Source organism: Sceloporus undulatus, chromosome 2 (genome assembly GCF_019175285.1).
Source record: "Sceloporus undulatus isolate JIND9_A2432 ecotype Alabama chromosome 2, SceUnd_v1.1, whole genome shotgun sequence".
Lineage (NCBI taxonomy): Eukaryota > Metazoa > Chordata > Lepidosauria > Squamata > Phrynosomatidae > Sceloporus > Sceloporus undulatus.
The window spans coordinates 194,318,765-194,329,638 of NC_056523.1; the positions used below are offsets into that span (position 1 = coordinate 194,318,765).

The following is a 10,874-nucleotide window of genomic DNA, read 5'->3' on the forward strand; positions in this document are numbered from 1 at the left end:
TCCTCCCATTGTTCTCCAGCTTCCTTGGGCTGTATAGGATCCTTCCATAACATCTGCCATGTATATCAATAAATAAAATGTAAATAATAGGGTAATATAAAATGCTGTTTTGTGTCTGGATAAAACAAAGGTAACACAAATTTAGAGCTACAAAGACCCATGCAATAGATACATTAACATTGAATTGATGACCACTAACAGAAAACGAGTGGCCACTATGAACTGAAAAACACCTAATTTAACAAGGACATACTGTGGGAATGATGGCTGGAATCCTGCAGGAAATTTCATAGCAACACAGTGATTCCCGGCCTGATGCACTCCAATCCCAATTTGCCAGGAATCAGCCGACTGCCTGCCATCTCATCCCATCATGTGAGTGATTTTCAGTGCAACAGACAGAATCAGGGTCCCTGATGCAATTCCCCCTTGTGTCAAAGACTGCTCACACAAAGGGAACGCCAGCTAGCTATCCCCATTGATCACAGTGGCTGCTGCCTGGAAAGTGGGAATTGTAGGACTTTCACAGTCCTTGTGTAGCCCCTAAAGGAGAAGCCATGCCAAAGCCATGCTCTAGTCCTAAGGACTGGAGCACAGCTTTGGTGCAGCTTCTGGCCTCTTAAGATGCATGTGTCATTTAAACAGCATACCTCCAAAGTGACCCAAAGCAGCTTTATTTTGGCCTGTCTGTATGGGCCCTATATTAATTTTATACAACACTCTTTGATATTTGTGGACATTAGTTTTATCATCCCTTTTAACCACAGTTTTCCCCAATCAATCTAGGATGGTTTTACCCCATAAAATGTACTGACTCTCCCAAAAGCTATGGTCGGAGAATCATACCTGCTTTATTTCCAGCAATTCTAATAGTCTCAGTCAGATTACCTTGGCTCGTTAATTGATGTCTGAATTTACTTTTCTGAGTAACATAATCAGGATCCTGTGAAGAATTCCTTCCAAGTAAAAGGAATTGTCCAAAAGGTAAATTTTTACATAAATGGACATAATAAAGGAAGAGAAATGCAAGTGAATAGCTGTCTGTAGGCTTAGTAAAAACATAAAGTTAATCATCATGTCTATATTCTTCTGTACTGAAAAATAGAAATAAATGTTTCTATTTGTCAAAAGGCATTGATAGTTTTATGGCAGTATGAAAACTATATAGACAGTTTACCAAGAAGGTTTGGCTTAAGTAAAGAAGAATTTTTAAAACAAGAGTGCATCTAGAAATCCTGTCCTGTCAACTTCTTCCAGTTTTCTAAATTACGGTCTGCCTACTGGCAAGTTTGTATTTAATTTTTTTATGGTTTCTATTGCTAATCTTATATCATTCTCATCATTCACTGCATCTGCTGCATATTCAACTATTGCTTTTAAATTCATTGTGATCATTCATTCTATGTTGATGTTGCATATACTTCTGTAATTCTCAGTTTATATCCAGTTTGTGTCACCTTCATTTAATCCATCTGCAATAGACCACGTTGTATTACAATATTATTTCAATCTTGATTGGTTTACATTGCAGTTGTGTGCTTCCTGGCACTTTTTGATATTTATTTTTAACTAGGTGCCAGAGCCTATCTGATCTAGGAGCTAAGCAGGATGAGCCCTGGTTAGTACCTATATGAGAGACCACAAGGGAATACCACATGCTGTAGACTATATTTCAGAGAAAGGATCTGGCAAAACCACTTCTGAGGATTCCTTGCCTAGGAAAACCCTAGGAAATCCAAGAGATCAACAAGCAACTGAAAGGCACATGCACAACTACCCTTCAGTGTCATTTGGTCTTTCCAAAACCTACCCAGCAACCCAACTTTCAGCTTGACTATCTACCTGAGCCACTTCTGTGGCTCTGTATACAGGGAGGAGAGGACCCTGACATGTGATTGTTGTTCAGAACAGAATCAAGTCTGAGTTTGGTTGCCTTGTAGAGTCAGCAGGGGTGGGCAAAATGGGGGCCCAGATAGCTTTGCAAGGACCTACATTCCGGAGTATGCCCTTCTGGAGGTAGTGGGCGAAGACAGGCTCACACTGTGTGTGGTAGGTCTCTAGCCGCTGACGGATGATGCGCTCATGGTCGTCCACCCTCTCACCCATCTGACTTCGGATGAGCAGCCGCTGGATCATGGTCTCCGTGGAGCAGTCAAACACTATCACCATGTTGGGGGTACGCCCCACCTGTAATGTGAAACATACACCATAGTTGTCAGTGACCTTACACTTGGGCAAAAGGCAATGGTATGCCAGGCATACTTAATTCAGATTCAGACTTAAATGTTGCATGCTTGCTAATGGAATAGCCTTCCTACAGGTTTGGGTTTGCAAGGGAAGCATTTGGCCAGCCAGATGTTAGCCAACTAGGAGAGGGTTATCGGACTGAAAACTGAAAAAGCCAAAACCAGTCTGCATGTTTCCCAATCGTCCATTACCTGAAGTACTGCCTCTGCTCCAAGACACAGTGACATATGCCAAAAAGTGAGTGGAAAACCTGTGGCCCTCCCCAGCTTGAGCTATAAGTCACACCAGACCTAGCAACACCACCTTTGACTATTCTTTGCCTCAGAAACTTATGGGGTTGCTATAAGTCAACAGACAACTTGAAGGCACAAAAACACAATATGTGAAGAAAAGCTAGACATCAGTGAAGAATTTAATTGTTGATTACTGATGTGGAGTCCATCTTATCACTTTGAAAAAGGTGGTCCTTTCAGATCAAAATTATTTGGGATGCAGCTCCTCTGACCCCATAGCAGCATCAGAGGATTCCTTGTAGTTGTTTCTAGGGACAAACACTTCCCACATCTGATTCACAGGCATAGAGATGGAACTCCTACATATAACCAATCAGCCACTAGCCATCCATCCAATACTAGCTAGGGAATGACAAAACTTATAGTCCAACTAACCTATAAGATACAAGGATGGGGAAGGTGCCATTAAGCTACCTACAATTGTTCACTAGTTATTAATTGGATGTTGCCTGGTACCAGCGTATGGGAAATTTACCTTTCCCAGCTCTCCATTGGCCAAGCCACCCTCACCTCTGACTTACAATTTCCTCAAACAACTTGGCCTGGTTGATTTCCCGGGGAAAGCCTTCAACAACAAATCCTTTCACGTCTTCACATTTTAGCAGATTGTCAGCCACCAGATCCGTGATGTAGCCCTGCAGAGAGAAGGGCATCTACATTCTCAAAAAGCTTGGTTATGTCATAGAAAAGCAAAAGAGAGTCCTTCCTACTCATACGTGATCTACATATATACTTGACTATATGTATAAGTCGAGGGTAGGTTTTGAGGACAAAATGATGTATTTTGATATGACCCATGGAGAAATCAAGGGTAAAATTTAGGGGGATCTAAAGAATCTAAAAGATGAAGTAAAGGCAAACAATGCCATAGAACTTACAAAATTATGGCAGGCATAACCATGTGTGCTCACCCTAAAGGCTGGATGGATAAAAGCATAGAGAAGGGTCAGTGTTTCCAGGACAGATTATACTCTTGGCTTTCACCAAGGGATGGCTTGTTTTTTAAAATAGGAGTTAAAGTACGTTACTTACATTGACCCATGGGTAAGTCGACTCAGACCCTATACAGATCGGCACTGTGGGCCGGCAGGGGGGCGAAGTCGTGGCACAGTATCCTCATGATGCACACCCTGACTCCACCCCCCAAGGCGCCATGACGCTGCGCACTGCTCCACATGGTGTGTGGTATCACTGCAGTCCTATACTGCGTCCACATGATGCAGTGCTGAACGAGTGCCATATAGCCATGCCACTGCAACTATCGTGCCCTTTCCAGGGTGCAAAAAGGAGCCACTGGAGCTGGGCTGATGGGAGCCACAGTCCAAAGGCATCTGGAAGGTCACAGGTTACTCATCCCTGCACTAAACAGTTATTTATGGATGTATCCACACTGCACAAATAAAGTAGTTTCATACCACTTTAACGGCCATGGCTCCATCCTGTGGAATCATGGGATTTGTACTTTAGTGAGGTAGTGAGCCTGGTCTGTCCGAGACCTCTGGTGCCTCACCAAACTACAAATCCCAGGATTCTTTAGGACAGAGTCAAGACAGTTAAAGTGGTGTCGAACTGCTTTATTTCTGCAGTGTGGATACACATCTGGATGGAGCACTGCATTTTGCAAATTAGCTGATGGAAAGAGATACTGCAAAGAGGGCAGATTCTTGGGGTTTCTTACCGAGGGCACCAGAGCCCCATTCAGCATGATGTCCCTTATGGCTTTGCCTCTGGAGGTGGATTTGCTGGCTTCCTCCCGCAGCAGATCTCCAACAGCCACGTGAGTGAATTCGTACTTTTGAGCCATCCGGGTACTCTGTACCCCCTTGCCACACCCAGGGCCTCCAATTATAAAGATGATGATGGGGGCCTGCAACTTCTCTGCAGAAAAAAGAAGGAAAGGTGAATGAAAAGATGCATCCCCACACACACACACACCCTGCACAGGCTGACTCCTCTTAGCAATAAGAGACAAGAACCTTGTCTTTGCTATATTATTTAGTGTACACTTATATCCTGTCTTTCCTTAAAGTAGTTGAAGGCGGCATGCTTGCCTGTCCGCCATATTTACAGTCAGCTCTCCATATCCACAGATTTTTTAATCCATGGATTCAAGCATCCACAGCTTGAACTTTAAAAAAAAATCCAAAAAGCAAACCTTGATTGTTGCCATTTTATATAAACGACAACATTTTACTATGCTACTGTACTTAGGGACTTGAGCATCCACAGATTTTGGTATCCACGAGTCATCCTGGAACCAAACCCTAGCAGATATCAAGGCCCCGCTGTATTCATTTGTCTGTCTGTTTGTTTGACTATCTCCATCCTACACTATACCTAAGATTTTAGGGTGGCCTACAATAAACTAATCTTGAACCAATAAAACAAGTTAAAAACAATACAAACAATTTAAAGGCTAAAGGCATATCAAACCCTTTAACACTTAGAATAATTTAAAAGCAGTTAGAACAATTTCAAGTCACTCACATGTGAAAATTTGGGTGAAATCATCAAGCCCCACTTTAACCTCACAACAACCCTCTAAGGTAGGACAGGCTGCAGATTCAAGCTTGCCATCTAATAGTAAGGCAAGCCCTGGCACCATCCCTCCTTCACCTCATGTAGTAAAATGTAGTGAGCCAAATCATCAGTACAGTTGTCCCTCCCCGATTCATGGGAGATCCGTTCTGGACCCGCTCATGAATCAGAAAAAATACAAATACTCAAGTGCCCATTTATTATAAAGGTTACGCACACCATTTTGTCCCTCCTGGCTTGCTGTCCATAAAGGATTAAAACCACGGACACCAAGTCCACAAACAGGGAGGGACAAGTGTATATTCAGATTCCACAGGTGGCCTTCCAAAAGCTGTTGGACTGCAACTCCCATCAGATTCAGCCAACACAGCCAATGGTGATGCTAAAAGCTACAGTCTAGCAAAATCTGGAGGGCTATGAGATGTCTACTTGTCCTCCAAGGAGCCAAACAGTGAATGTGTAACCGAATTATTATTAAATGGGCAATTGAGATTGCAAGATCCCACATAAATGTTAGGTAGAACTTTTTGACTGCAAGGTGGATTAGTTTTGGTTCAGAGGCTGATGGGCCCTCCTTCTTTGGAGATTTTGGATTGCAAGGGCTGTTAGACAATGGAATAGTTTTGACTTGGACGCTGGTGGGCCCACCTTCGTTGGAGGTTTTTAAACAAATGTTGGATGGATATCTCCCAGGCATGCTTTAGCTGTGTATTCCTGTACAACCAGGCAAAGATCAGATGGTCCTTATGGTCACTTCCAACTATAATTCTATGGCCTGTTACAGACAGCCAAAATAAAGCTGCTTCGAGTCACAGTGGAGGTATCGTGATTCAATGATGCATGCATCCTAAGAGTCCAGAGGTCGCACCAAAGGAGCATGGCTTTGGTGTGGCTTCTGGACTCTTAGGACGCATGCATCATTGAAACACCATACCTCCACTGTGACTCGAAGCAGCTTTATTTTGGCTGTCTGCAATTATGGCAACCCTTCTAATTGATTCTCTCTTCTCTCCAGAAGCCAAACAACCCTTATCACAATGTCTGACAGAGAGAGCTACCAATTCTCTCTCTTGTAGAAAATGAAGTCAGTAAGACTGCAGAAGAGGGCAAAGAGGATGATTACCCAGGTATAATTTCTGGAAGGGGATCGAGTAAAAACCTCAGCCATTGTCCAAGCAGTTGATCCCCTTCCCTAAGGGCAGGTCCCCTTTGCAGCCACCATCAAAACAAACCTGAAACATGCAAGAACACAACCTGGCTTTGTGAACAGAAAGATGTCTGCATTGTCAAGCATCTGGTAGCCAACTGTGGCTTTATTAAGGGTGGCAGAATGGGAAACAGATAGATCTGACTTATGTGAGTCACAGTCCAAATGGGAAATTCTCATAGTCGAGCCCTAGTACAACTTAGTCAGTTCTCTCTAGAGCAAAGAAGCCTGTCCTTAGGCTTAAAACAGTCTGGGTGGATGAAAACATGGCAAAATTGTTTTCTGTGCACCCTTGGAAGGCATGGGGGCATCAAATTTATTTTGGAAAATAAGCAATGCTAGAAGACCCTGGGGGCACACTTTCCCTACCCCTGTGCTAGATCAACCAGATGTAATGTGTATGCTCTGCTAAGATTTGTGTAGTAATTGCTGCTTCTGCACAAGCAAGGGTAGAAGGACCTAGTGCCAACACCCTTCTCTGTCCCAGGCCTGGGGATAAAATCTGGTAGTTGAAGGTAGTTGAAAGTCAGAAAGTGACCATAAGGCCTAAATGAGGTAGAGCCAGTTTGTTTAACAAAGAAAATGTTGTAAATTCCTAAAGATTTCAAGTTTAGTTAAATGTGTACAAAATGTGTACAAAGTTTAGTTACATGTGTACAAAACATACAGAGCCATGTCCCAAAACACCCTACCTGGGCCAAAGGGATCTTGAAACAGTGGTACATGCTCTGGTAACCTCTCGTTTGGATTTCTGTAATGCGCTCTACATGGGGCAACCCTTCTACCAAACTCGGAAGCTTCAATTAGTACAAAATATGGTTGCCAGATTGGTCACCGGTCGTTCCAGGTTTGACCACATAACACCAATCTTAAAAGATCTTCACTGGCTGCCTATTCGCTTCCGAGCACAATACAAGGAGTTGGTAATTACCTATAAAGCCCTACATGGCTTGGGCCCGAGTTACTTGAAGGACCGCATCTCCCCATATAATCCGCCCTGCACTCTCAGAACAACCGGGAAGAACTTGCTAGAAGTCCCTACTTCAAGATATGTTACTACTTCTCAGAGGGCCTTTTCAGTAACGGCCCCCAAGCATTGGAATAGTCTTCCCGAGGAGCTCCGTCTCATTACCTCCCTTGAACTGTTTAAAAAGAGACTGAAAAGATTTCTCTTTAACCAAGCATTCCCCCATGTTCACTGAAGTTATGTTCAATCCCCTTTTCTCCCTCTCACCTACATACACCTATGAATTGGATTTTAATTGTATATTGTAATTAATGTAATGTGGTTTTAATTTTATGTTGTTTTAATAATTTTACTATGTACACCGCTTTGATCACTGCAGAAAAGCGGTATAGAAATAAATTTTATTATTATTATTATTATTATTGCTGTTATTGTTGATATTATTATTATTATTATTATTATTATTATTATTATTATTATCTTGACGTATTCTGCTGATAACAGCTAGAATACCGGAATACAACCCTGGGCTGCCAAAACCAGAGCCCATCCAACACTTTGGTGCGGTACAGACCACCCCAAAGGGGCGGCCTGCCGGCAGCCTAATTCCTTCCGGAGGGAAGCCCCAGCCACCAAACCACACAGCTTCTCTCCAGAGTAAAAAGAACTCAGAAAAAACGGGTTCTTTTTGCGCTTCAGGGCAGATGTCACGAGTACACCAATGGTGCACTCGCGATGTAAGCGATGTGCAGCACAATGCGGATGCCATGCGGCGCTTATAATGGCAGCACCTGTGTACACCGGACATCGCCATTGTTACATCACCACTCCATGCTTGGGTTAGGGACTGTGTGGTTGCCGCACAATCCCTAACCCTGGTATTTCCGGGTGTACACCGCAATTGGGCAGTCTGTACAGTGCCTTTGTTGTTGTTGTGTGCCTTCAAGTTGTTTCTGTCATATGGCAAACCTACCATGGGGTTTTCTTGGCAGGTTTTGTTCAGAGGTTTGCCATTGCCATCCTCTGTTGTTGAGAGAGTGTGACTTGCCCAGGGTCACCCAGTAGGCTTCTGGCCAAACCAGAATTCAAACCCTGGGCTCCAGAATCCAAGTCCAAGGCTCAAACCCCAACACCACCCTCGCTTTGATTGTCTCACTGTCACTAGTGCTTTATGGAAAAACCTTAACGATTTTTCAATTCTGAGCTAATGTGTCTTTAAATAAATTGCTGTATACAATCTACTATCAGTCTACAGTCATTAAAAATTAAATATTGTTCTTAAATCCCTTCCACAGTACCTTTGCTGGTCTATTATTTTTAAAGTCTACCACATGTGCAGAAGCCAGCATGAAACAGCGGTTTGAGCATTGGACTAGGACTGTGGAGATCAGGGTTGGATTCCCAGCTCAGCCATAGAAACCCACTGGGTGACCCTGAGCAAGTCACAGTCTCTCAGTTTCACAGGATGGCAATGGCAACCCCCCTCTGAAGAAATTTGCCAAGAAAACTCTGTGATAGATTCGCCTTAGGATCGCCATGAGCTGGAAACAACTTGAAAGACATGTGCCCAACAAGAACAATTAAAATCAGTTACCTTTTAGTTCACGCCTCAAGGGCCTGGCATTTTTGGGAAGGTTGTTCTGGCAATTCCCCATCCTGAGGGCTCAACCCAGAGATCTTCAGGCCATGGGTTCAGCAGACTTCAAGCCCCTGTACAAAAATTTGGCATTTGAGCTTGGCTGACACCTCAGTCCTCTCAGCTGTCTTTCTGATGTCACAGACCTCTGATGCCTGGTTTCTCTGATCCTGAGGCAGGCAAAGCAGGGCAGGCAGAGTGCTTTTGTCATGAAGAAGCTCAATATGTATTTACTGTGGGCAAAAGGGAGTAGTTGGCTAGAGATGATCAGAGAGAAATTGGCATTCCATTCTTCTCCAGATCTACTTCTTCAGTTTGATATGGTGGGGAGACCCAGCTGGTCTAGTCTAAGATGTGAGAACGGAAGAAAAGAAAATATCTTTATCTTTTGCTTTGTAACTCTTTCAAGAGAAGGATGAAATGGAGGAGGGAAAAAAGTGGGAGTTTTGACAATAGTTACTTTGGGTCAATGCAATCTACTGAAAGGTGAGTATGGAGGTGATCTCGGGTACATCTAAACTGTAGAAAGAATGCAGATGGACACCATTTCAACTGCCATGGCTCCATCCTACAGAATCCTGGGATTTATAATTTCATGAGGCACCCAAACTCTTTGACAGAGAAGGCTAAAGGCCTTGTAAAACTACAAATCCCAGGATTCCAGGGGATGAAACTACAGCATTTAAAGTGGTGTCAAAGTGCATTATTTCTATCGTGTGAATGCATCCATCTTGAGTCTTGTGGGAACAACCAATGCCTTGACGCTTTCCCCAAAGACTACTTTGTCTTGTGCAATACTTTCTTTATTTAGCTCCTAGGTTTTTGATTCCTATGTGAGTTCTCCATCTGACCCATATGTTTTCTCCATGCAAGTGGTTATTATAAAGCAGGTAAAGGTGTTCTGTGGCATAGAGGTCTGGTTGCCAGCCTAGGAATTTGAACAGACAAACACACAATCAAGCCATTTGTAAACAAATAACCTTATAGAGACTCTATGCCATGCCATGAAACCCACTGCATCTGCATGACCTTGGGCAAGTCACATGCCCAGGGGTCCAAAACACATTGCAGAAATAATCCAGTTTGAGACCACTTTAACTGCCCTGGCTCAGGGCCAGGAAATCCTGGGAATTGTAGTTTATTGTGGCACCAGAGCTCTCTGACAGAGAAAGTTAAGTGTCTCACAAAACTAGTTTCCAGGATTCTCTAGCCCTGAGCCAGGGCAGTTAATACGATCTCAAACTGGATTATTTCTGCAGTGTGTTTTGGACCTGTGACTGATGGAAGTGGAACACAGACGCTACTGTGTCACACTGCAGAATTAATGCAGTGCTTTAACTACAATGGCTCCATCCCATGGAATCCTGGGATTGGTAGTTTGTTGTGGCACCAGAGATGGCTAAATAGCTCACAAAACTACAAACTCCATGTTATTTCTGCCTCTGGTATAAAATTAAAGAAGCAATGACCAGGAAGATAGCTCCATAAATGAAAGTTGAGAATATAAGGATGTGGGGAGAGGAAGGAAGCACAGGAAAGTAAATGATCTGCTTCCAACTTGAGGTTCACATCGAGGGGAAATATATAACGCTTCCCATCAAAACACACCATTGTATGAATGCATGTACATTTTAACATCTGTGTAACAAAAATGCCTTGTTTGGCTCTCCCAGCCAAGCTGTTCTGCCAAACATCACTAGAGGCTACTGCAGGATTAATGCAGTGAAGACACACCACTTTCTGACTTGCCCTGGGGCTCCATCTTATTAATGGAAACCTGGGAACTGCAGAGAGCCATTTTTGAGACAGAGAAGGCTGGATGATGTCTCACAAAACTACAGTTCCCAGAAGCCCCTAGTCATTGATTTTAATGAGCTATGTGGTGGTGTCAAAAAACAAGATGGTTCCTGAAGTGAGGCTGAGGAGGAGGTGAAGGAGGACTATATTAGCAGCTGCACACTGCTATACCGGAAGTGTGGCTAAAGA

The 10,874-nt window shown here is 43.3% G+C and overlaps 1 protein-coding gene across 2 annotated transcripts in view; it reads right to left on the minus strand.

Annotated features, from left to right (window-relative positions):
* LOC121924343 (adenylate kinase isoenzyme 1) overlaps positions 1-10,874 on the minus strand; it is a 37,280-nt gene that overhangs the window by 4,092 nt on the left and 22,314 nt on the right. The window contains exons 2-5 of one of the 2 annotated variants that reach the window (XM_042455737.1): positions 8,847-8,962; positions 4,219-4,418; positions 3,062-3,175; positions 1,993-2,187 (exon numbers count right to left, since the gene is read on the minus strand). In XM_042455737.1, coding sequence (XP_042311671.1) covers positions 1,993-2,187; positions 3,062-3,175; positions 4,219-4,418; positions 8,847-8,907 — 570 coding nt within the window. In that variant the 5' untranslated portion in view covers positions 8,908-8,962. Of the gene's footprint in view, positions 1-1,992; positions 2,188-3,061; positions 3,176-4,218; positions 4,419-8,846; positions 9,174-10,874 lie in introns of those variants that run through there. The other variant, XM_042455738.1, reaches the window with a different exon arrangement.